This window comes from Lutra lutra, chromosome 5, assembly GCF_902655055.1.
Source record: "Lutra lutra chromosome 5, mLutLut1.2, whole genome shotgun sequence".
NCBI classification, from domain to species: domain Eukaryota; kingdom Metazoa; phylum Chordata; class Mammalia; order Carnivora; family Mustelidae; genus Lutra; species Lutra lutra.
Genome location: NC_062282.1, coordinates 126,949,873 through 126,975,734, shown reverse-complemented (window position 1 = coordinate 126,975,734; position 25,862 = coordinate 126,949,873). Strand labels below are relative to the sequence as shown.

General features: G+C 35.4%; 1 protein-coding gene across 19 annotated transcripts in view; it reads right to left on the bottom strand.

The window, feature by feature from the left end:
• PPIP5K2 (diphosphoinositol pentakisphosphate kinase 2) overlaps window positions 1-23,968 on the bottom strand; it is a 78,287-nt gene extending 54,319 nt beyond the window's left edge. For 6 of the 19 annotated variants that reach the window (XM_047729330.1, XM_047729333.1, XM_047729332.1 and 3 more), the window contains exons 1-9: window positions 23,735-23,966; window positions 18,528-18,889; window positions 12,824-13,019; window positions 10,143-10,233; window positions 8,615-8,700; window positions 6,579-6,733; window positions 5,218-5,319; window positions 3,883-4,044; window positions 2,023-2,144 (exon numbers count right to left, since the gene is read on the bottom strand). In XM_047729330.1, coding sequence (XP_047585286.1) covers window positions 2,023-2,144; window positions 3,883-4,044; window positions 5,218-5,319; window positions 6,579-6,733; window positions 8,615-8,700; window positions 10,143-10,233; window positions 12,824-13,019; window positions 18,528-18,641 — 1,028 coding nt within the window. In that variant the 5' untranslated portion in view covers window positions 18,642-18,889; window positions 23,735-23,966. Of the gene's footprint in view, window positions 1-2,022; window positions 2,145-3,882; window positions 4,045-5,217; window positions 5,320-6,578; window positions 6,734-8,614; window positions 8,701-10,142; window positions 10,234-12,823; window positions 13,020-18,527; window positions 18,890-23,734 lie in introns of all 19 variants that reach the window. The other 13 variants (XM_047729338.1, XM_047729334.1, XM_047729337.1 and 10 more) reach the window with 5 other exon arrangements.
• Between the last annotated feature and the right edge of the window lie 1,894 nt (window positions 23,969-25,862).

The window sequence follows — 25,862 nt, the reverse complement described above, 5'->3', positions numbered from 1 at the left end:
AATCAATCCTGATTAAAACAAAGATTAGCAGTTCTAAACTGGTACATTAGAACACACTGAAGAAACGCTATAAATTTGGAATTATTGGGGCACCTGGGTGGCTCAGTTATTAAGCATCTGCCTTCTGCTCAGGTCATGATCTCAGGATACTAGGATCGAGCCTCGCTTCTCTCAGCAAGAAGCCTGCTTCTCCCTCTCCCACTCCCACTGCTTGTGTTCCCTCTTTTGCTGTCTCTCTCTCTGTCAAATAAATAAAATCTTTAAAAAAAAATTGGAATTATTTATTATTTACACTAGTTTCAAAGTATAAATCACACTGGAGTCAAATAAATCACTATAACTGCATTATATCCACTTAAAGATAAATTCTGAAAACAAAGATTGTCTCTTCTTTATGGCCACAGGTCATTTCTTTTTTTTTTTTAATTTTATTTATTTATTTATTTAGAGTGTGTCAAAGAAGCGGGGAGGGGCAGAGGGAGGAGAGAATCCCCAACAGGCTCCCCACTGAGGATGGAGCCCTACATGGAGCTCAATCCCAGGACCCTGAGAACTGACCTGGGCCAAAACCAAGAATCGGAAGCTCAAACAACTGAGCCAGACAGGTGCCCCAAGGGTCCTTTCTTACCAGTTAATCACTTTTGAAATTACTCTAAATACCATGGCTCTTTTTAAACAAATATCCATTATATTTTACTAATAAGTTAACAATAATTTTATAATTACATGCTAAGTAATTATAAAACATTTTTGTTTTGTTTCAATTCAGCATTCATGCTAAAATTTAGTAAGCTCCCCCAAATTTCACCTTAAGGGTCAGCTCTCTAATCTTTAAAATATATTATAAAAGCAAACTCCAATTACGACAATACATTTTTTAAATTTATTTTTATTAACATATAATGTATTATTTGCTTCAGGGGTACAGGTCTGTTGAGTCATCAGTCTTAAAAAATTCACAGCACTCACCATAGCACATATCCTCCCCAATGTCCATAACCCAGCCACCCTATCCTGCCCCCCAACAACCCTCAGTTTGTTTCCTGAAATTAACAGTCTCTTATGGTTTGTCTCCCTCCCCAGTCCCATCGTGTTTCATTTTTTTCTCTCCCTTCCCCCCAGGACCCCCTTGTCCTGCCTCTCAAATTCCTCATATCAGAGAGATCATATGATAATTATGACAATACATTTTAAAATGTAAGTTTCTTAAGCCTTTGCCATATATACTTTGAAATGGTTTAAAACTTTGTCTTGTGAATCTTCTAAATCAAGGTATAAGAAAATAAAAATCGCATTTCTACATGTAGTAATTTCTTTTGGGTTCACTTGATAATCTCATGAGATTATCTTTAAGTGACATGTAATGATAGGAAACAGTATCATTCAAAAGAAGTCTGAATTCCAAATATTTCTATTCTAATCCAGTTACTTATTTCATGAATATTCATTTTATACCTTCAAGTAAGAAAATGAAACCTTTTCAACTGTAATCATATACCAAAAACTTGCAAAACAAAGTAACCTAATAAATTAGCTGTTTTAATCACTGCATGGGGCGCCTGGGTGGCTCAGTGGGTTAAGCCTCTGCCTTCAGCTCAGGTCATGATCCCAGTGTCCTGGGATGGAGCCCCACATCGGGCTCTCTGCTCAGTGGGGAGCCCGCTTCCCCCTCTCTCTCTCTGCCTGCCTCTCTGCCTCCTTGTGATCTCTCTGTCAAAAAAAAAAAAAAAAAAAATCCTAAAAAAAAAAATCACTGCATAGCACTTCTAAATCTTTAAGTTAAAGTATCTTTAAGCCATCATCTATACTGGCCATAAATTACTCTGCCTTTGATAATCCAAAGTATAACTCAGGATTTGGTATAGTTCTTTGGGGAATGTCATTTTATGAACATTGATTTTTATTCTAGAGTGCTTTCAGGACCCTGATCATTTGATGTTTGCAATTATTTGGTTTCTGAATAGCTAGTATGCATTAGCTATAACAAAGGTAAAGAGGAGAAATGTAAAGAAAAATTCTTACCCAAGTATTTTTGCACAATCATCATAATACTTCATGGAATTTTTCACAAAACTGAAGCCATTGACATCACAGACATAGGACTGTCCATTGGCCCGTAACAAATCAAAACCACAAACTGTTTGCTATTTAAAATAAATTATGTTTAAAGTCAGATTTGAATTAGGATCCACAGTTTCAGTCTTACAACATATAAAATTTTATAAATGCCTAAAAATTTACTACTGATTATTAGTTGATTTCATAGTAAGTAATAAATGAAATTACCCATCTCTAACCTGAGTACTCTGAAAATATATAAAACACACCATATGACCATTTGAGTTCCCCCATGAAATAAATATAGAACCAAAATGTGTAAGAGATAAGAGAGGCCAAAAAATAACATACTATAAGACGTTCTTCAAGTAACACTTAATTAAAAAACAAGAGTAAAAGTTTTTCAAGGCTTTGTTAAATTTTGTCATAGTAGAAATTCTACTGCTTTAATCCAAAAATGCATAAAGGAAAACAGTTTCAAAGATATGTCCCAGAGGAAACATCCAATTACCCCTATGAATCTTTTTTTTTTTTTTTACGAGATTTTATTTTTAGGCAATCTCTACACCCAATGGGGGGGTTCAAACTCCAACCCCGAAATCAAGAGTTGCAGTCTCTACCATCTGAGCCAGCCAGGTGCTCTGCTCTCTGAATATTTTACACCCTGACAACTATATCCTTGTGAGCACCTGAAATACATTTCTTTTATTCGGGAGAAGAAAACAGTTGCAAGGCTCCTGCTCAGGCTCCTGAAATTTTCTATCTTCTGCATCTTATATTCAAATTATCACATGCCAGTATAATGGGATTTTAAGTCATGTCTTTTGGAATCCTGGTATTACAAAATTAAAACAATTTATATAAAGCTATTAAAATGTATTTATAGACAAATATTCCTTTCACAAAATGACTTCAATATATTAAGACGTAAAGGATTATTTAATAACCAGTAATACACTAGTCTTTACATTATATACCCAAGACAAGACTTCAAAAGGTAAAGTTTATTCTTTAAAAGATCAGGTTGTACTACCTCGGTTTAAATCTTTAACATACATTATTGGAAGCCTAATGATATAGACTGAGGGAATTAGTCAAATGCTAGAAATAAAAAGTTTTCTTTAAGAAATGTATTCATGGGGCGCCTGGGTGGCTCAGTGGGTTAAGCCACTGCCTTCGGCTCAGGTCATGATCTCAGGGTCCTGGGATCGGGTCCCACATCGGGCTCTCTGCTCGACAGGGAGCCTGCTTCCCTCTCTCTCTCTGCCTGCCTCTCTGTCTACTTGTGATCTCTCTCTGTCAAATAAATAATAAATAAAATCTTTAAAAAAAAAAAAAGAAATGTATTCGTATTGCTTTCACGAACACATTTTAACATATACTATAAATAGGCTAAAGGATGTATTGCCAAAGCTAGAAGACTGCTAAGGACCTTTTTTATTCAACAAAACAAGCATTTATCAATTCTGAGTAAATAGTACTTTTAACCAGTTGTTTTTATCATGTTAAACAATATCTCTAAACACTGGTTAATGCTACTGCCTTAGTTAAGTCCATCAAACTTTAATTTCTGAACAAATAGGCAAAATTCCCTTTTACATAACACAGAAAGAATACAGAAAAACAAAGGCCTTCATTTACTGTATATTTTTATTAATGGCACTATAAGAATCTCCTGAGAAGTATATAAACAGTTCAAATATATCATTTTTAATCTTCTGAGCTGATTTCTCCTATTAAATGCCCATGTAACATTTCTTTTACTCAAGAGAAAAAATCAGAATTTCTTTTACAAGGGTCTATGTGGCCTGTAAAACATCTTACCTTAAAAGCAAGGCAGACTTTCCAGGCAATTAATTTCTCTCGTGCATTAAGAATAACAGGGTATCTAACTTCTTTTCCCTCACTGTCTCGTTCCACCTTGCCATCAAGTGCTGGAGATTTTCGAGCTTCAGCATGCGCATAATCTGGACCCACTGTATAAACCTTTAATAAATGTTAAAATATATACATTAAAAATGTATATATTATATAAAATGTATTAAATTTTAAAAAGCAAGACAACAAATCAAAAGGAAAAAAAAATCAATAAAAAATACTTCAGTCTCCAGACTGTTCTTTTCACACTTCTTTCTATTTCACATGCCAAAATTTTCAATACACTGGAAAAGATTATAAATAATTAATTACATGGCAAAACTGGTAACATGAAGTTCTGTTCTCTACAGAGAATGATTATACTGAGCGGTATGAGGGAACACAAGGTTGCATAGAATGTGATCTTTCCCTAATTTTTTTTAGCTTAACCAAAGGAGAAGTACAAATAATTATAAAAACGTTATAGAAGGAAGTAATAGCCAAAAGAAAGATTGTGGTGGTGGTGGTGAGGGGCAGCATATGCTGAAAGGCAGACAAGAAAGGGAACAGCACCCTAAGTAAAGGTAGTAAACACAGAGGCCAGAAGCATTAAAAAGCACGATGTATTAAGGCAAGAGTAAGTTATTTGGCGCCATTTATACAGTAAGAAATAAGGTTCATAGAACAGACTGGGAAATATTCTGTATGCCACCTTTATGAATCTGATCATTACCCTACGGTCAACAAAATCCATAAGAGAATTTTAAAGGAGAAGTTCACGATCAGGTTTATACCTTAGAAAAAAAGATACTCTCATTAGACAGAAATTAGTTGAAGGTAAAGCAATTAAGACCTTATCTGTCACCCAAGGAAATTTCAAACACATTGTTATATTACACTACAGTTGTCACAGATCTGAGAGCATCATTTACACTAATCAGTGCTTAGAAACTAGTGGCTATTAGACCCTTAGCCCACTATATTTTATTATTTAATGTCCTTTTAAAGAAGCACACATATTATTGTATCACAAAGTTGGTTTTTAAATATTTTTATAACTACATTTCAAAAAAAACTGTCTCCCTGGCAATCTTGTTTTGGGCATCAAAGAACATGATTCTAAAATAAGGGTCCACAGGCTTCAGACTGCCAAAGGCATTCATAATACAAAACAGATAAAGAACCCCTAGGCAGTCATAAAAAGAAAGGGATCCAGAATAGAGTCTATGCTTGGGGTAATCTCTTTTTCTGTATTACTGGTAAACTAAAGGCAAAATTAAAATATACTGTAATCAATCCTACCTTTACATCAGTACCATCTGTAGGCATAAACTCTTCATATATATACGAGCCTGTTTTTCGTACATTGCTTTCTGGGGAATAAACACTACTTCTACTGCCAATCTGAAAACAAAAGATGTCCACAAATATAAAAGCTAAGTTATTCATCTCATTTTTATAATATAACCTCTTTATCATCTATTTCCATCTTAGATATTTCCAAAAACTTTTATTGGTGAACAAATATTTAACAACACTTACTATAGAGTTGACAGTGCATTATTTTCTGATGTAATGTAACTTACATGTAAGTTAAGTAGCATAAGAATACAATGAACAGTAAGAATAATGCTCCTAAGATTCAATCATGTTCTTGCATGTTCTTGCATGCATCTCTTTTGTTCACTTTTTCCACCACAGAATTTTCCACTGTATAGGTACACCATAATTCATTCATTTTATTAATGAATATTTAGGTTGTTTTCTAAGCTTTAGCCAGTAGAAGAGTGTTGCTTTCAATATTCTTGTAAGTGTCCCAGGTGCAAGGGCATTTCTAAGGTACATACTACAAGTAGAATTACGAGGTGATAGAATTACTAGGTGCTCATATTCAACTTACAAAGATAATACTAAAATATTTTATGAACTATTTTAACAATTTAGAGTCTTCTAGCAATGTATGTGAGTTCCCACTGCTCTACATCCTCATCTATAATTGGTATGGTTAAACTTAATATTTGCCACTCTAATGGATATAAAATAGTACCTCACTGTGTTTTACTCTGTATTTCCATAATTGCTTATAAGTATACGTGCATCTTTGATTTTAATACACTGTTAAATTATGTTGCTGAGAGGAAAAAGGCTATCTTAATGTACATTTCTGCTAACAACATTTGGGCTTATGCCTGTTTTGCAACTATCTCGATCTTTTTTATTTTTTGCCAATCAAAAAAGTAATTAAATGTCATTACCTTTTAGACTTCATTTGCATTTACTTTATTATGGGTACAGTTTTGAGCACACTTTCATGAATGTAAATGTTATTGATATTACTTGTGTCTATGAATTATCTATCTTGAAGGCCATTTTTCTTACAAACTACTGATCTTTGCTTGTATTTCTCATATGCCAGATACATAAATGGAAGATAGAAAGAAAATCAAGTAATTTTCTTGGTATTTTGTACATAGAAATTTTGCATAAACAACATTAAATAACTAAAATAACATCTTGCTTTTCTAACAAAGAAGGATATGTTTGAATTTATGCCTGAATGGTACATTTTTATTTAATCTTAATTCTACTGAATACTTGGTTAGTTTTAGTATAATTTCTATGAAGTATGAATAACAGTATCCCCTAGGATAACAAAGGCTTACCTTTCGAAAAAGTCTTTGACTTCCACCACCTGCAGATGTGGGATAGTAAATGTAAACATTGTGATCCTCTGCACTGACTGGCTTTTCTACAAATGGCTTTTGAAAAACTTCACCATTTACTTCTACATGATCTTCCCCTTCAATGAGATTGCATTCTAAAAATCAAACATAACAGCAGGAAAAATTAAATATTGTATATTAGCTACATTTAACATTATTGTTACAGTTTTTACTAGAATAGAGTTTACAAAGAAAAGTAACTGTGAATAACGTATGATTTTATTTTAATTAAAAAGTCATGTAGAAGTGCCTGGATGGTTCAGTTGGTTAAGCGTCCCACTTTTGGTTTCAGCTCAGGTCATGATCTCATGGGTCTGAAGATGGAGCTCAGTCTTGGCTCCACACTAAGCAGGAAGTCTGCTTCAAGATTCTCTACACTGGGGGCACCTGGGTGGCTCAGTGGGTTAAGCCTCTGCCTTCGGCTCTAGGTCATGATCTCAGGGTTCTGGGATCGAGCCCTGCATCGGGCTCTCTGCTCGGCAGGGAGCCTGCTTCCTCCTCTCTCTCTCTCTGCCTGCCTCTCTGCCTACTGTGATCTCTACCTGTCAAATAAATAAAGTCTTTAAAAAAAAATTAAAAAAAAAAAAAAGATTCTCTACACTGGGCTGCCTGGGTGGCTCAGTGGGTTAAGCCTCTGCCTTCAGCTCAGGTCATGATCTCAGGGTCCTGGGATCAAGTCCCACATCAGGCTCTCTGCTAGGCAGGGAGCCTGCTTCCTCCTCTCTCTCTCTCTCTCTCTCTCTACTTGTGATCTCTCTCTGTCAAATAAATAAAATCTTAAAAAAAAAAAAGATTCTCTACACTGCCCCTCCCCTAACCCCTCTCTCTAAAACAATAAATCATCTTTAAAATAATATTTATGCAAAAATATACACCAAGATTTATGGTCTGACATTAAAAACTACACTTATTCTTCAAAATCTTATGAACCTGACATTTTACCTTATCATCCCACAGAATTCAATATTAGATATGAAATGATGACAACAAGAAAGACTGAGAAATCTTTCTAGATTGCTATCATCTTCTGAAAATTATATGGAATTATTTGTATCACAGATACCACAAAACATGAAATTATTTAAATTATTAAAGTAACCTATATAAAGTAAGCAAGCAATCCAATCAGGAAGTTAATTTTTTGCTCTAGACAAATGAAAGAAGGTCTCTGTTACTGATAATAAATGCTATATCTAGTTTTTTAACAGAAGTTGCTTTAGAGTACAATAAAATCATCAAAATTCCCCAAAATACCCTTGTCAGAATATTAACTCTTAAAGCAGATAAACATTTACCTTGGCTTTTTAGAATGTTACATATAACTTACATGCTATGTTTTAGATAACCAGAAAAATGAAGCAAAGGGTGCTTTAGGATATTAATAAGTAGTGATATTTCTGAATCCCAGTCATCAGAAATTATGGTATCTTAGCATGAAGTTTCTAATCCTGAATTCAACAACCACAGATAAATCACCTGATTACCGATCACCCGTAATCAATACAAATTTATTAAGCATGTAATTCAAAAATTCTTTATGATTCCCAGATATATGTTAAATGTAGAACAAAGAAAAGTAGGATGTGTAACTCTTAAATTATTAGCGGGCCTTTTAGCTTATAGTGGCACACTTTAACTGAACATAATGCTCATTAAAAAAAAGTAAAAAGGGCGCCTGGGTGGCTCAGTGGGTTAAGCCGCTGCCTTCGGCTCAGGTCATGATCTCAGGGTCCTGGGATCGAGTCCCGCATCAGGCTCTCTGCTCAGCAGGGAGCCTGCTTCCTCCTCTCTCTCTGCCTGCCTCTCTGTCTACTTGTGATCTCTCTCTGTCAAATAAATAAATAAAATCTTAAAAAAAAAAAAAGTAAATAGAATAGTATGAGTTCTCTGAATTCCTTCTACTTAATTAGAAAGGAAATAACTCAAAAGTATGTTGAATGACAAAAGGTAGCTTGCTCAAAATCTCATGTTCTTACCTTTGGGATTATTTGGGTCACGGTTCAAAATTGCATAACGAGGAAGTAAAATACCTTCAGCTTGAAGAATACTATATACTTCTCTTCTGAAGAAAAAGGAAAACATTTTTTTAAATTTTATTGCTCTATTTGAAGAGTACATTATTACTATTGTATTAATTAAAAAGGCATGGATATCAAGTCTTCTTATTTTTTAAATAAACAAATAAATCATTTAAAAATATTAAACATTTCTAAGGAAATATTCAGCCACAATAGAGCAAAAATGTATGCACAATACTTTATGTGACATATTAAAACACTAATATTTAAAAGTGGGAATAAAAATGTATAAAAAGAAATGGTTAAATGCAAAGTTGTGATATGGCATGACAGCATATTATCTATTAAAAACTTTATACTCAAAGAATATTTAATGACATGGGAAAATGTTCCTAGTATTTTAAAAGAAAAGTGACCCTCATTTTGTAAAATGTGAGTGGATGTATGTATTTCTTTCTACATGAAAAAATATGATAGACAGTAGTAGGGTTAAATGCCTTTCTTTATGCTTTTATTTTCCAAATTTCTTAAAGTAAATATACATTTACATATTTATGTATATATTTGTAACATAGAAGCATGTATTAATATGTTAATCTAGGGAAAATGTTTTAAAATGTTAGATATTGTATTATTTGGAAGAACAGAAAAAATAACAAAACCAGAAAACTATAGGGCCTTAAACTTTATAATGCATTTTCACACATATAATCTCATACAATAATCCTAACACAAAAGAAAACTAAATATTGGTGAAATTATACGGTAGCCATCAGAGTGAAACATTATTCAAACAAAATAAATAAATATATTTGTATTCTACAGTTTTTCTTAGAAATCCATGCTTTCAGGGGCGCCTGGGTGGCTCAGTGGGTTAAGCCGCTGCCTTCGGCTCAGGTGGATCGAGTCCCACATTGGGCTCTCTGCTCAGCAAGAAGCCTGCTTCCCTCTCTCTCTCTGCCTGCCTCTCCATCTACTTGTGATCTCTCTCTGTCAAATAAATAAATAAAAAATCTTAAAAAAAAAAAAAAAAGAAAGAAATCCATGCTTTCAGCCTATAAAATGAATGCTAAGATATATCATGAGATAGTTTTCAAAACAGTTGCACTATTCCATTAAAAAAAAAAAGTCTAGTTCAATGAGTACAACCCTAATTTCATCTTCAGTCAAATGACAGAGAAACTGTTCATAATTTCAAATTGAAACTAAATTTTCAATGGTTCGGTAGGCTCTGGAAATTAAACAAACCTAGTTTAAGTCCTTGTTCCACTATTGACTGAACTACTTGTGACTCTGGGCAAATTTATTCATCTCCCTGAGTCTCAAGTTTCTTCATCTATAAAACTGGGTATAAATTCCTATTTCTAAGTATTATTTAGAGGATACCACAAGTTAATATATATGAAAACACCTGATGTCAGCTTACAGTAGACATTAAATAAATGTTATTTTTCCTTCCCTTAGTTCAGCCATCTCCATCACTCACCTATCTTGTATGAGATACTGCATATTCAAGTCATTGATTACAAATGGATTCCTGAGTTTTGCATAGGCAACTGCTTTGTCCAGTGGAAATCCTAAGAACACATATTATTAACATATTCTGTATAATCTCAAGATAAGTTGACATCTATAATTTTATCAATTTGATTCTGTATCACTTCCCATAAAAGGTAAATTTAATTATGCATATAATTGCTTTCCATACAACACATGGAAAAACACATACAACTTGACATGTATTAATAATAAGTCTTATTTTTTCCTAGTTAATTTGATTGATAAGGCATAACAAGCCAGTGGCTATATAGCCAAATAGAGAGCACTGACATGTTAGTCAATGCCTGATTATTCAAAGTCACCTAATAACAAGTTAAGATTACTTCATATACAAAAGAGAAATCTAAATATAATTAAGTGTATCACAATCACTTGCTGTTTAAAAAAAAAACAAGTATAACTTCTTCTCACTTTAGTTTGATATTTATACATATAAATTGCCAAGAATTCAAAGAACTTATGCACCTTTTAAAACAGCAAAAACAAAAGTTAATTCACACACAATAGATATACTCTAAATATAAAATTTATGCATAGAATCATACTTGCTGTTACTAGGTCACTGTTAAGGTATTAGAAATTAATTCCCTAAAATTTCTAGACTTTGATAAAACTACTAATTACATGGAAAACAAACCAAATGGCAGATATAGTAAGAGGTCCAAAAAAAATCTAAAGCATTTAATAATTATACTGCACTCTCTGTATTGACACTAAAAGTCTCCAATTCTATCCGTCAATACATATTATGAAGAGATGGTGTGGCAGTATACCACAGAGTCTAATAAAACAGGGTTCAAAATCCTGACTCCATCTTTCATTAGCTTTGTGATCCTGGGTAAGTTATTCCTTAAGTGACAATATTTTGTGAATATCTTATCTATGGAAAAGCATAAAAATCAATAAGCATGCATAACTTTAGAATTTAACCTTGGGTACTACAGTATTACTGTGAAGACACTGTATTTTGTACTATTATCAGAACAGTTGGGAGGGGAAGTAAGTACAAAGGCATACTGAAGTTAACAAAACTAAACAAACAACTATGGTCAGTTTAAAAAGACATTCCTAAATTCCTCTTGGCTTTTAAAATTTAATGAAAGTACTCTATACCAAGAATGACTTCCACAAACTACAAACCCTTCTCGTTTTGTAAAGACTCTGAGAAGAATTCATCACTTGTCATCAGGATAGCTCAGTGTCTATGATTTAAAGCATCTTAACAGAATTCAACGTATAGGAACCGCTGTAACAGTTTTCTGGTTCTGTTACTGCTGTTAAAGAGGAACTTTTTCCTTACCAAGAGACAGCATATGGGATATGACCTTAGATAGCAGCTAGTTTTTACAGGCAAAAACAAATAAGAAAGGTAAGAAAATGGTAGTAAAAACCATGTGGTAGTAAGGGAAGACCACCTTACCCTGAAGGATAAGCCAATTTTAAGATTCTCTGAAGTAAAGGACTTCAATTTATAAAGACCAGGACCTTGGCTTGTCTATAGGATATAGGAGCACAAAAAATCTCAACCATGTTCCATCTCCTTCTTGCTGAAGGAGAAATTTCTTGAACACCTAACTAAAGTAAAACTTTAACACAGCTGGAGATTACATGTTTTGGTAACAAAGTGATTTAATATGAATACATTTATAACTGAGCATGCATCTTTTAAATTATAGTTCTTAGAAATTCACTTAATTCACAGATTCTTGGGTTACAAATTTTCAAATATTCACTAATAATTTTGATTTGTGGGCTTTACTATGAAGGCATAATTCACCATCAAGTAACTTAAGTTTAATTAATACTTCTGTTTGATTCATAGAAAAACCAAGTAAAATTGAATATTCAAACATTAAGCTCTTTAGAAATAAAATATGAATATATATATGTGGAAAGATAGATCATTTTCTGTATGGCAAAAGCATATGGCTAAAAATACCCAATAATTCGAGAATTTATTCTAAGTAACTTAGAGTAGCTCCAACAAAGATATGCATTAAAAGAGTTCATAACAACCATATTTCTAATAGTGAAAACTGGAGACTAACTGTTAAGATAATAGTTAACTATGTCATAGGACAATCTCATGATGACACCCTATGATGTCATTAGAAATTAGGTCTTTGGAGTACCTGCGTGGCTCAGTGGGTTAAAGCCCCTGCCTTCTGCTCAGGTCATGATCCCAGAGTCCTGGGATTGAGACCCGCATCGGGCTCTCTGCTCCGTGGGGAGCCTGTTTCCTCCTTTCTCTCTCTCTGACTCCCTCTCTGCCTACCTCTGATCTTTGTCTGTCAAATAAATAAATAAAATCTTTTAAAAAAAAATTTGGTCTTTGAAGAATGTAATAGAGGGGGAAAAAACTTCTTGATATAACTAATGAAAAACTTAAATATAAAATTACATATACACAACCACAGTAAATTTGTTTAGAAAAATACACAGAGAAAAAAAATGCCTGAAAAGAAATACATAAAAATATTAACATCACTGATCTGTGAGATGGGTGAATTTAACTTTATTTTCCTGTTTTATCTAATATTCTACAATTAATACGTATTAGGTTTATTATAAGACGATAAAGGGAGTTCCCATCCCATTCTTTAATACCTTTAGAATGGAACGAAATAAGACAATCACATAAAGGCCAGTTTTCTACTGGTTCATTCAAAATAACATCTTCTTCAAATACTACTACTGTGATATATTTAAACAAGGAGATCCGTTCAAGAATTTCCTTCATTGGTTTGGATTTGGATTTCTTTGCCATGGAACATATTCCAACCACAATCTGTCTTTCTGGTGGCTAAAACAGAAAGAAAACAACAACAACAAAATCAAGTTGACTTAATACAAACTCCAAAGTAGAGCTATATTAAATCTTTTTCAGAAGTAGATGCAGGATGTTATCAATACAAATGATACATTAACCAAAAAAGGCATTTTTTAAAAATTACATTTTTGTTATAATAAATAACAAATAATAGAAAATAATACAAAAGTCTGGAAAACTTTCACTTTCAGGACATTGTTACTATTTTTGTTCTGATTTTAAACTTAAAAAATACTCCTTCCTTAATTATCTCTAGTACTTATTTACCTTTGCCACAACATGAAGGGAAAAATGAGGGCCAAAACCTATCTAATCCAAGTAAAAAGACCAATGAGAGTGGGATGAAACATTCTCGTGCCTAAAATAAGATATTCTGACTACAAAGCTGTATTATATAGTGTTAAACTATTTTTGTAGTTTGAGCTTGAATAGGAGTTGGTCAACAACTTGGAAGAAAATTTTGGAAAAAGCCAAATTGCTAACAGAGGTGTCAATGTCTTTGAACTCCAATCTTCATACTAAATATTCCTATTTAATGGTATTGCTCATATCCTAATGCCCTTGCTATAGCTCAAAGGCCACAGTTCATCCTAAAACTAAAAAAAAAAAAAAAACCAGGATATACAGGATATAGAAATACTTTTAAGTAACTCAGAGGTCTACAAAATTACTCAAGATTCATTCTGAGATCTTTGCATTCAAGTAATGAAGAGTTTTATCAAATAAATAAAGCTGTGCCCAGTTTTTTTTTTTTTTAGTTTTCCCTCGTCCATATTTTATGTTTCACATAATATTGTAATCTGAGCTCGAAAATGTTTTACTAGCCTTTCTCTTATTGTAAATCTAAAAATAAAATTGGGTAACATCAGATTTAAATTACTATTCTTCTTATATCTAAAATTAGATTTCTTCATTCCCTCTTCTAATTCATGAAATTTAGAGATTAAACTGATAATGAATTTGTCTGTAAATCCTAATCTCCCTGGGATTTGCTGTTTTTCCCCCTTGATCATCTACTTTTATGTACCGTTATTCAATTCTTTCCCGATTAAAAGACTCTATGTAGCTTATGATGTTCCTAATGAATAATTCCCCACCAACAAAATATATTTGCAAATGATATATCCATTAAGGGGTCAATTTTTATTTATTTTTATTTTTTTAAGGGGTCAATTTTTAAAATATATGAAGAACTCATACAACTCAATACCAAAAAAATCCAATAATGCAATTAAAAAATGGGCAGAGGACCTTAACAGACAGTTCTCCAAGGAAGACATACAGATGGGCAAAAGATTCATGAAAAGATGCTCAAAATCACTAATCATCAGGAAAATGCAAATCAAAACCACAATGAGATATCTATCACCTCACACCAGTAAGAATGGCTAGTATCAAAAGGACAAAAAATAGCAAGTGCTATCCTGTACTGTTGCTGGGAATGTAAAATGGTATGGCCACTGTGGAAGATAGTATGGAAGTCCCTAAAAAAATTAAAACTGTTATTAATTATTATATAATTAATATTGGTTTAATAATTGTGACAGTATATAATTAATCATTATTGGTTAAATACTGATTAAATTAATATTTATTAATTAATTAAATTAATTAATTAAAATGCCATATGACCCATTAATTCTACTTCTGGGTATTACCAAGAAAACAAAAACACTAATTCAAAAAGATATGCTGACTGCATCTTTATTTACAAAAGCCAAGATATGGAAGCAATCTAAGTGTCCCTCAATAAATGAATGGATAAGGAAGGTATAGTATATATATTAGTCAGCCATAAAAAAGAAAAAAATTCTTGTTACTCACAACAACATGGATGGACCTACAGGGTACTATGCTAAGTGAAATAAGTCGGTCAGAATGACAAATACCTTATGATTTCACTTAACATGTGAAATCTAAAAACCAAAACAAACAAAAAAACCAAATGGACTCAAATACAGAAAACAGACTGGTGGCTGCCAGAGGGAAGGGGGGAGGTGGGATGGGTAAAAACGGGGAAGGGGATTAAGAGGTACAGACTTTTAGTTATAAAATCGTGGAGATGAAAAATATAGCAGAGGGAATACAGTCAATAACAGTAACTTTGTTTGGTGGCAGATGGTGACTATATTTATCATGATGAACATTTTATGTATATAATTGCAGAATCACCATGTTGTACACATGAAACTATTATGTCGATTATACTTCAGTAAAAAAAAGCACTCAACCTAACATTCCCTATTGTTCTACAATTTACAAAAAGGCTACTAAGTTAAATTTTATTTATTACAGATCTATTTAGTATCTATTCATTAGTTAAAATGATCTAGGAACTTCCAAGTTTAAAACGCACAAATAAACCTGCATTATTAAGGCAAAATTATAGGATTTTCCTATTAGGTAGAACCTTGGAAGCATGAAAATAACTTTAAAACAGATTTAAGTTATTTTGATAGATTTAATGTCTAAAATGAAATTCATACCTTTATTTTATTTTTCTGAAATTCTTTTCTTTAATCTTAAAAATAGGAGAATGATCTGGAACAAATTATTTTATCAATCTGCAGGCCAAATGAACCAAATCAAGTTTCTCAAAAGTGTCAACTATGCACCATAAATGTGAACTCAATTTAATTAGTACCAATATTCTAAGAATTACACTAAATGCTAAAGTTAGATAAACAGAAACTACCTATCCTCAAAGTGCTATGAATCGAACAGATCACAGTAATAATGTAGTACTTTATGCTATGTGGAATACAAGTATATATGTCAAGGTACAGAAATAGTACTGTGGGGGCACCAAGGTGGCTCAGTCCGTTAAGCGACTGCCTTTGGCTCAGGTCATGATCCCAGAGGGTCCTAGAATAGAGCACCATGTCAGGCTCAGCAAGAAGTCTGCTTCTCCCTCTCCTCCACCCCTCCCCCTGCTTGTGTGTGCTCTCTCTCTCTCAAGTAAATAAAATCTTTAAAAAAAAAAAAAAAGTACTGAGGAAGAAGTATTCAAATCTACAAGGAGAAGGGGAAGAATGTATAGGGAATATGAGCAAGGTTTTGAAGAATGAAAAACAATTCATAAGGTACCCCTCAGAAAATGGCATTTCAGGGGCAGCTGGGTGGCTCAGTGGGTTGAGCCTCTGCCTTTGGCTCGGGTCATGATCTCAGGGTCCTGAGATCGGGCCCCGCATGGGGCTCTCTGCTCGGTGAGGAGCCTGCTTCCCCCTCTCTCTCTGCCTGTGATCTTTCTCTCCGTCAAATAAATAAATAAAATCTAAAAAAAAAAAAAGTGTGGGGGCATTTCACAGAGATGAAGAAATACCTACAAGAGCGAAGAGGCATAGTACAACATTGAATAATATGTGAAAAAAAATTGATATTGTTTAAACATAAAAGGTAGAAGGGAGGAGAGACTAGTACAGTTCTAGATATAAGGGACAGACAATATTTGTAAGAAATGGACTTGATCTGTCAGTGATGTTCACAGATGAACTCAGAAGAACTCAGGCGAAAAGGGGTAGGCTAGCAGAGGCTGAGTCAATAGTACTTTCTAGCTTAAGGCAGACAGAAAAAAATATCTTTTATTCATTGGATTTCTGCATAACACTTTAGATGATGAAATATTTTGCTGGTAAGAGAAGCCTGAAAATCATTTTTTTCTGGGGTAAGGTGGGGGTGGAATAGGTTTTAAGTGAATGACAGTCTCATTGGCATTTCAGACGTGTTACAACACTGTGAAAATGGTTGATGAAAATGGATGCAAAGAATCATCCAATAGCTATTTTTGTTTTTTGGGTTTTCTTCTACTCTTACAAAGTATAATGGGTTTTGATTTGAAAACAAAATTATGAGGGCGCCTGCATGGTGCAGTTGGTTAAGAGACATACTCCTGGTTTCGGTCAGAGTCCTGAGATCAAGCCCTGTTTCTGTCTCTGCGCTCAGCATGGAGTCTGCTTGGGACACTCTCTCTCTCTCCCTCTGTCCTTCCCCACTCTCTCTCTGTGTCTCTCAAATAAATAAATAAATCTTTTAAAAAATTATCTTTTCAACTGGAAATATAAGAAAAAACAAACGTAAGGTTGTATCTTAAATCAGTTTTCACGGTAAAGCAATCTACTTCCAAAGGGAAAACAAGTTAAGAAAAATGTTGAGCTCTCACCATAGCACATCACCCAACCACCCCATCCCCTCATCCCTCCCACTCCCCTCCACTCCAACAGCCCTCAGTTTGTTTCCTGAGATTAAGAGTCTCTTATGGGGGCGCCTGGGTGGCTCAGTGGGTTAAGCCGCTGCTTTCGGCTCGGGTCATGATCTCAGGTCCTGGGTTCGAGCCCCACATCGGGCTTTCTGCTCAGCAGGGAGCCTGCTTCCTCCTCTCTCTCTGCCTGCCTCTCTGCTTACTTGTGATTTCTCTCTGTCAAATAAATAAATAAAATCTTTTAAAAAAAAAAGAGTCTCTTATGTTTTGTCTCCCTCTCTGGTTTCAACTCATTTCATTTTTCCCTCCCTTCCCCTATGATCCTCTGTCTTGCTTCTCGAATTCCTCATCTCAATGAGATCATATGAAAATTGTCTTTCTCTGACTGACTTATTTTGCTTAGCATAATCCCCTGTAGTTTCATCCATGTCATTGTAAATGGCAAATTTCATTTTTTATGGCTCTATAGTATTCCATTGTGCTATGGTGAGCACTGTGAATTGTGTAAGACTGATGAATCACAGACCTGTACCCCTGAAACAGACAATACATTATATGTTAATAAAAAATAAAATAAAATGGCAAAAAAAAAAAAAAAGAAAATGTTGAGCTAATGTAACTAGAGTAAAATGAACATAATAAATGTGTGTTATTCCCAAAGATTCGGTACAGCTATACATCCTGGTAGATCAGATCAAAAAGAAAACAAGACTCATGTTCCTATATACCTCTCCGGATACTTGAGGTAGCCTCTCCATCTAGTCACACAGTTACAGACTTCTGAATAGTTAATATATAAGGCTATCTTTGGGTCAACCACCACTTTTATTGACAACATGACAAACTTAAAGAAGCTGGCTAAGTCCTTCTTTAGTACCTTTAAAATTATCTCCTTCAACTTATTTCTTTATCTTCATGTACTTTTTAGGTACTTCTGTATACAAGAAACCCTTTTGGTTTATGGCCCTGATTATTCTCTCCTTGCCACGTTTTCAACTGAATCCTGTGTTATGCTAGGCATATCAGTGAACATATCATGAAAGACACTAAAATTAGCATCATTAAACAACTTAGAAGTCTGACCCCTAATGGATTTCTTGCCGTACCATAGATTCAATAATGTTACTAGTAAAATATAATATGCTTTTTCAGTGCAGAAGATTTCCAACGAATTTCTATGTGCAAAAATGTCTTCACGATTTAGATACTATTAATTCACCCTGACAGTGATTAGTAAGAAGCCTATATTGTACTGGTCTTCTCTCACCAAAAAAACAACTTACAGACTCATCTTCTTCCTCCTCATCTTCATCTGTATGGTGGAAGAAATGTCGGTAATTTCCTGAGTTTATTTCTGTATCTTCAGGCCCAACAAAGAATCTGGGGGCCTCACTCATTTTTATTTCATTTGATACAGATATAAAGCACTATGCTAAAACTGCTTCTAAATAAACCATTCTCTCTAAACTAGCTGACAGAGCTCTGTCACAGCTTGTTTCTGCTTATACAATCACTTGAAATTGTGATGACAGTTAGTTGGCAAATGTTCTTCTGTTCTCAGATATCATTGCTTCATTGTTGATGAAGTTTAAAAGACAAAGAGTGAGGTTATTGCTTCAGTGAGTTGATGCAGTAATCTTTCTACCTAAAATGCAATAAAAAAAATTAATTTTGGAGACTGTACTTCAAAAATATTCATGTAAATGACACTTGTAAAATCCTAATCAGTAACTTCATGCATACCTTCAAATGAAATGACATTTGCTTCCATAAAATATAAAAAATTAAGCTCTAATCTTCAATAACCTACATTTTAGCAATGTGACAAACTGATTCAAAATAAAAGGATAGTAACAAAATAACAAAGTAACAATAACAAAAATACACACTAAATTCTTCAAGTCCAAAAATATCTAACAATGAGAAAATTATTCAAATTATAACAAAATTCCATTAAAAGCTAAATACTTCTGCAATGCACTTAAGAACACCTAAATAGAATGGAAAAAACAACAACAACAACATAAAGTGTAATGTGGGTTTAAAACCCACTGACATCTATAAATCAATCTGAAATTTGATTAAACCAATTTTTAAAAGACTAACTAGAAAGTTCAGGGAATAAAAACCGTTTCACGTTCTAGTCTCAAAAAAAATATCAACAAAATAAAATTAGAATAAAAACAAGATTTCATTATAACAGCAGTTCTTAAACTTTTAAAAGTCAGAAATTCCTTGGCTAGCCTAATAAAACCTACAGATCTTCTCAGAAAAACATGTACATGTGTAATAAATTCTGCAAACAATTTTATGTGACTGACATCCAAGCTTTTCTATATAAACTGATGCCTATGAACATCAGTTTAAGAACTCTCATATAACAGTGATATCTCAAAACATCTTTACCAAAGCTGTTTGTATTACTGTTCCTTGATCATATTAAAACTAATAACCTACCAAGATGAAACCACATATCAAATAACTCATTTGCTTATCGGTAATATAGCAAATTATTTGATCAAATATTCTTAGAAGTTGGATTATATGTTAGAACCACAAAGCCTAAACCCCAAACCCTTTTTCCTAAAGATCTAATTCCAGTTTAATTGGTGACTCCCTATTAAATATTAAAACCCTAGTGTACCTAGCCAGGCTTCACTTTATGCAACTTTAAATTAAAATTGCACAGTGTTACGAAATTTGAAACAGCTGGTGATTAAAAAATTAAAGTAAAATACTTGCTCATGAATACCAAATACTGCTCAACTCTGATTTTTATATTGGAAACTACCATGCTACTAAGTATCCACACTCAAAGAAGTGGTTCTCAAACTTCACATATCAGAATCACCAGAGGGTTTGTTAAAATATTAAACTAAAAAAAAGTCTCAAAGTAGGACCCAATACTCTAAAAATTCCAACGTGATGCTCATGCTGCTGGCCTGGAAATCACACATTGGGATGCACTGCTCTAGACTTTGACAAAATTGGGTTAGATAGCTTTTGCTGATAAGTGTCCTTAACTTAAGTTGTTAACTTAATTAAGCTGTCCTTAGATCTGTGTCCTTAACTAAGTTACTGAAACTCCAGCCACCATCTGTAAAACAGGGTAAATCTCATTAATTATTATGCAAATTAAATGAAAATGAAGATACAATGGCAATTAGCACAAGGTAAGCATTTAGTAAATGTAAATGTTAGCTATTTATTTATCTTGCTGGCTCTTATAATTAAAACCTACATCGGAGCACCTGGGTGGCTCAGTGGGTTAAAGCCTCTGCCTTCTGCTCAGGTCATGATCCCAGGGTCCTGGGATTGAGTCCCGCATTGGGCTCTCTGCTCAGCAGGGAGCCTGCTTCCTCCTCTCTCTCTGCCTGCCTCTCTGCCTACTTGTGATCTCTGTCTCTCAAATAAATAAATAAAGTCTAAAAAAAAAAAAAAAAAAAAAAGACCGAGATTCCTGGCCTATCTTTACTGGCTCAGAACAAATACAAACAATTCAGTTTAGAAGGTACCTACTTAGCACCCACGTAATGAAGCCACAGAAACTCCTTTTTGCTGCTGCAGCTGACACTGGAGACTTCATGACATGTTTTCCAGTCTTACCACACTACTTGAGACTATCACGAACACTACTGCCTGGAAAAAACACTCCTTTCCTTCACTAGATCTACCTCGGTCAAAGCTGCTTAATTTTTAAAATGATACCACTGATCAAGCATCAGTCCTACCTAGTATTCATAAACCCACCTTTCTTGAAAAGCCTGATTTTCCTGAAACCTTAAAAGCAGTTTCCAGTGCAAGCACTGTTGTAAATGGTAGCTCCAGTTCCAAGGCGCTATTACTGCAGCTACATAATAGGTTATTAAATAGGCTTCTGCATGCTGGCCAAAGCAGCCAAGCATCATTTAGAAATACAAGAAAGCCCATGCCAAGTTTCACAAAACCCTCACGTTGATTTTTTTTTCCTTCTTCAAACATTCATACACTATTGTTTTGCTGAGCCTGTCTCTCCTTCTACTTATAATTCACTATTGCCCTTGAAAATTCCAATTCCTCCTTGAATAAACAACTGCAAAGTCTTCAACAAATGCTTTTCTGACAACTGTCCTGCTTCTGCCAACCCTAAATACGCGTCAGCATCTTTCCCATCCTCCACGATCCACAGCATTTGAGAGATGGGGGTATAGCTCAGTGGTAGAGCATTTGACTGCACAGCATTTGAGAGGTATCTCTCCAATTACCTGTTTCCATTAGAGTTAACGTTTCTCCTCCACAAATTTTTATTGTGAAAGATTTGAAATATTCAGAAAAGTTGAGAGAATGGTTCACTACACACATACATTCATATACTTACCGCTAGACTCCAACAATTGCTAACATTTCGCCATATTTACTTTCAATTTATATACACATATACTTGCTCTATCATTTGAAAGTTATAGACATCAATTTACTTCATTTCTATATCCTTCAGTATGCATCTCCTAAAAATAAGGACATCCTCCTATATAACCAATTATCATTTCCAGTTAGGAAATTAATAGTTCTTAACACTGTGTATATGTAGCTGTGCAGGTGCTTTTAGAGAACAAGGACCTTATCTTGTATATTCCTAGTACTTAACTGGTGCAGAGCACTTATGTGGGTGATCAATAAACGTCCCACCAACTGTTAAGTGTAATAACCTCACCACAACCACCACAAAAGTCATACAAGTTTAAAACCTAAAATAGCAAGATCTGACCATGCAACTCTGAAGGTTCTGCACATTAGCTTAGTCGTCTGCTTTCAAAAAACACATGCTGCAGTTAGTCTTTTGGTTTCTGAACTATTTATTTCTGCCTCACAATATGGAAGCTGCATGAGGACAGAGATCATTTCATCAGACACATAAATAGGCATATTGAATTCTTTTTTATGAATACTTTTTTTTTTAATGAATACTTTCAACCACTGAAAATATTAGTGAAGAAACTGGAAGCAAAGAAGCATAATGGTAAGACAACAGTAGTATATGGGGTGCCTGGGTGGCTCAGTGGGTTGCAGCCTCTGCCTTCAGCTTGGATCCTGGTCCCAGGGTCCTGGGATCCAGCCCCTGCGTGGGGCTCTTTGCATGGGGCTCTCTGCTCCGCGGGGAGCCTGCTTCCTTCTCTCTCTCTGCCTGCTTCTCTGCCTACTTGTGATCTCTGTCAGATAAATAAATAAAATCTTCAAAAAAAAAAAAAGTAGTATAATTAAGAATACAGATTTTGGAATCTAATAAATGTGGTTTCTAATACACATTTAATAATAAGTTTAAATGTTTACTGGTAACAAAAGTGGTTTTAGTTAGGACAAGTTAAGTGGCCTCTCTAAGCCTCAGAACTTATATCAGTAAAGTGATAATAATACTCTAATATAACTCATGGAATTGTTGAGAGAAGTATATGAGAAAATACGTAAAGCACTTGGCACAATTAAGAATTCAGTTACTAGGGCGCCTGGGTGGCTCACTGGGTTAAAAGCCTCTGCCTTTGGCTCAGGTCATGATCCCAGGGTCCTGGGATCCAGTCCTGCGTCCCCTGCGACTAGCTCTCTGCTTAGCAGGGAGCCTGCTTCCCCCCCCTCTCTCTGTCTGACTCTCTGCCTACTTGTGATCTCTGTCAAATAAAATCTTTAAAAAAAAAAAAAAAAAAGAATTCAGTTACTGGCAACTGCCTGAAATAAAAACTGTATTTTTCACTGAAGCCTTTTCAATAGCAAAACAAAACCCTATCCCAGGCTAGGACAAGGATGCTGGGTACTAAAGCCAGCCACGCTTCCTCCTACTTCCCCATCTAAGGCTTCCAGCACACTGAAGCAAAACAAGTATCACCCACAGGAATCCAAAGGTCGCCAACTCCCAGAAGTCGTCCAGAACCTAGTCCATGAGATCCTGTGGTCCCCACCCTCGGTCCTTCTCCCTCGAAGCGCGCGAGGTGCAGCACACTCGAACTGATTAGGTGAGGCAGTGACCTGCCGTCTCCGTTTTTACTCTGGAAAAGCTGCAACGCAAGGGCCTTTCTGTTCTTCTCAAGGGGGGGGGGGGTGTGCAGGCGGCGAGGAGAAGAGGGGTCAAGACTGAGGAAGGAAAATAAAAATAGCCGTCGCTACCCACATCAGTCCCCAGACTCGAGGCTGCCTGCTTTGGAGGAGCGAACCCACAGCCTGGAGTACCAGCCACGGACGTCGGCAGTTTCCTTCGGTTTCTTCTGAAATGTCGGGTCTCTCAAGCCCAAGGAATACAGAAGGGAGGCAACGGAGGAGAAGAAAATAAGACGCGAAAAGACCCTCGGGGCTGGAGTGTCACGCCTCCGCGCCCACGCCGCCTTTCGCTCTGGCACACGCCCCTGGGAAGAGCGCGTGCCTAAGCTCCGCAAAGCGCAGAAGACAAAGCAACTAACTGCCCAGCAGCGGCCTCGGGTGACCGAGCTCGGCACCTCGGTTCTCCTCGGGGCTGAGTCCTCACCTGCTACCGCAGCAGCAGCCACGCAAGCTGCAGAAGATAGCCGCGCCCTTCCCAGCTTTCGGCTTCCCCTTTAATCCCAGAGACAGAAGAAGGCAAGTGGTCCGCAAAAGACTCCAGCTGTTAGCTTGGACGCAAGTCTCCTCTCTACAGTAAGAGCTGAAGGGCCACACAGAGGTACTGCAAAGCACTACACCACCTCCCTTATCTCGGTCACGCCTCTCCACGCCCGCCTCGGGTCTCACACAGAAACCTCACCGGGCGGAACGCTTTCCGGCAAGTGCCAAACGGCCTGCCCGGCCCCCATAAGCACACCCCTCTTAAAGGCACGGTAGTTCCGTTTCCGGCAGCACCAGATAAGTCGCGAGAGGAAGCTTAAATCCTGTCGTTTGTGTTTAGGACCACTTTCGGTGAGTGGTCGTTCCGGTATGCTTTGTTAGAGGTAGTGGTTTTTTTAAAGTGAGGCATCACCTGAGAGTAATTTCGAAACCATTTGCATCGACTAGTTTAAGGACGGGTTTAATTGACCGCGGAGATTGCGCAGGCGCTCTTGGGGAGAGAGGGCCTTGCTTGGGCGTTGCGGTGTCCCGCGCCAACTGAATTGAAAAGGGGCGAGTTCGGTAGTCGGGCGTGGGGTGGTGCTTCGTCTGTGGGACCGAGTTTTGCTTCAGATCGTTTGGCTGATCAGGTTAAGTTTAGCTGGACCTTGCCCTTAAGAATTGATTAACGAGCCATTCAAACTCGCTGGAAATGCTCTCCGATAGTTAAAGTAGCGTCCGAGACCGCGAGCAGGTTGACCGTCGCAGTTGGCGGACTCGGAAGAATTCTCCCCACTTGACTTTACCATCGTTGTCGTTTGATCTGGAATATTGCCCTCTTGCTCCCAAATTAAAATTACCTTTGGCGGGGAAAATCGCGAGTTCGGGGGAGAATCTTGTCCGGTAGTAAGGAAAAGAACACTACCTCAGTGTGGGTTTTCCTCAAATGAGCGTTTCTGGGCCAAAGTAGAGAAATCGTGTTCAAAATGGAAATTCATGTATCACACGTGACTTTCTGTGTATGCTTCTGGAAGTGAAGGCATTTTGGTTAAACGAATTTGTAGGTTGAAGTGAAGCAGATTAGAAGTGTTCTGGTGTCATTAGTTTTCCCATTCTTAGACATTACCAAAAAATTGTGTTCCTCTTTTTCTCAAAGATTAGACTAAATCAGAAGTAAAAATTCTGATCACAAGTTAATATATTGAATATGTTGAAATATTGCAAAATTTAAGTTTTTAAGCTGGAACACATGCATGTGACAACTCTTTGGAGACTTAAGTTGTTGCCCTTGATGGGTTTTGTCCAATTCTTATTTAAAGTGATACTTAACTGCCTTACTTTTTGCATACACAAGATAAAATTAAAGGAATTAAGTAACAAATATTTACGCAACTACTTATTGATTTTATTTGACGTTGTCTTAGGGACCTAGCGTTAAAGCTCAACCAAATATGACCCTGACAGTTCTTCTTGCAAAATTAGAACTTGTCATCAGCGACCTTCACCTCCTTTTGTCATCCCTACATATTTTAATACACAAGTACTTATTTAACACAAATTCTTAAAAATAAGGACTATTTAAAGAAGGCTTAATACTTATTTTTATAACTTAAACCACTTAATTCTCCCTTGTAAATGATACTTCTGTTTAATATTTGGATATAGGAAACTGCTTGATTTATGTTTGTTTTACTCTTACAGCTTAAAGCCTGTATTATTTCTGTATATAAATGCCAAATATTAGCAGCAAATTTTAACCTATTTAGATGATTTTCATTTTTATGAACTGATTTTTCTTATGTATTTAAGCTTGTGAACCACATTAGACTATAATCATTACAAAGTTTGCAACTCTTCAGTCTTCTGGCTTTCCTTGTTAACATTAAAACATAAACATTACCGTAAAACATTAATCACCATTAGTGAAAACGAGATTTTAAAATCTTTTTCCTTGTAGATAAAGGTTTTGAGAAAAGAGTTTTCTATTACTTTGAACAGTTTGAGATGAATGATAAATATTTTAACAATAATTATATATTGAATTACCATTTGCAAGGGACTTTGCAAATCCTTAATCTCACTGATCTGGTATT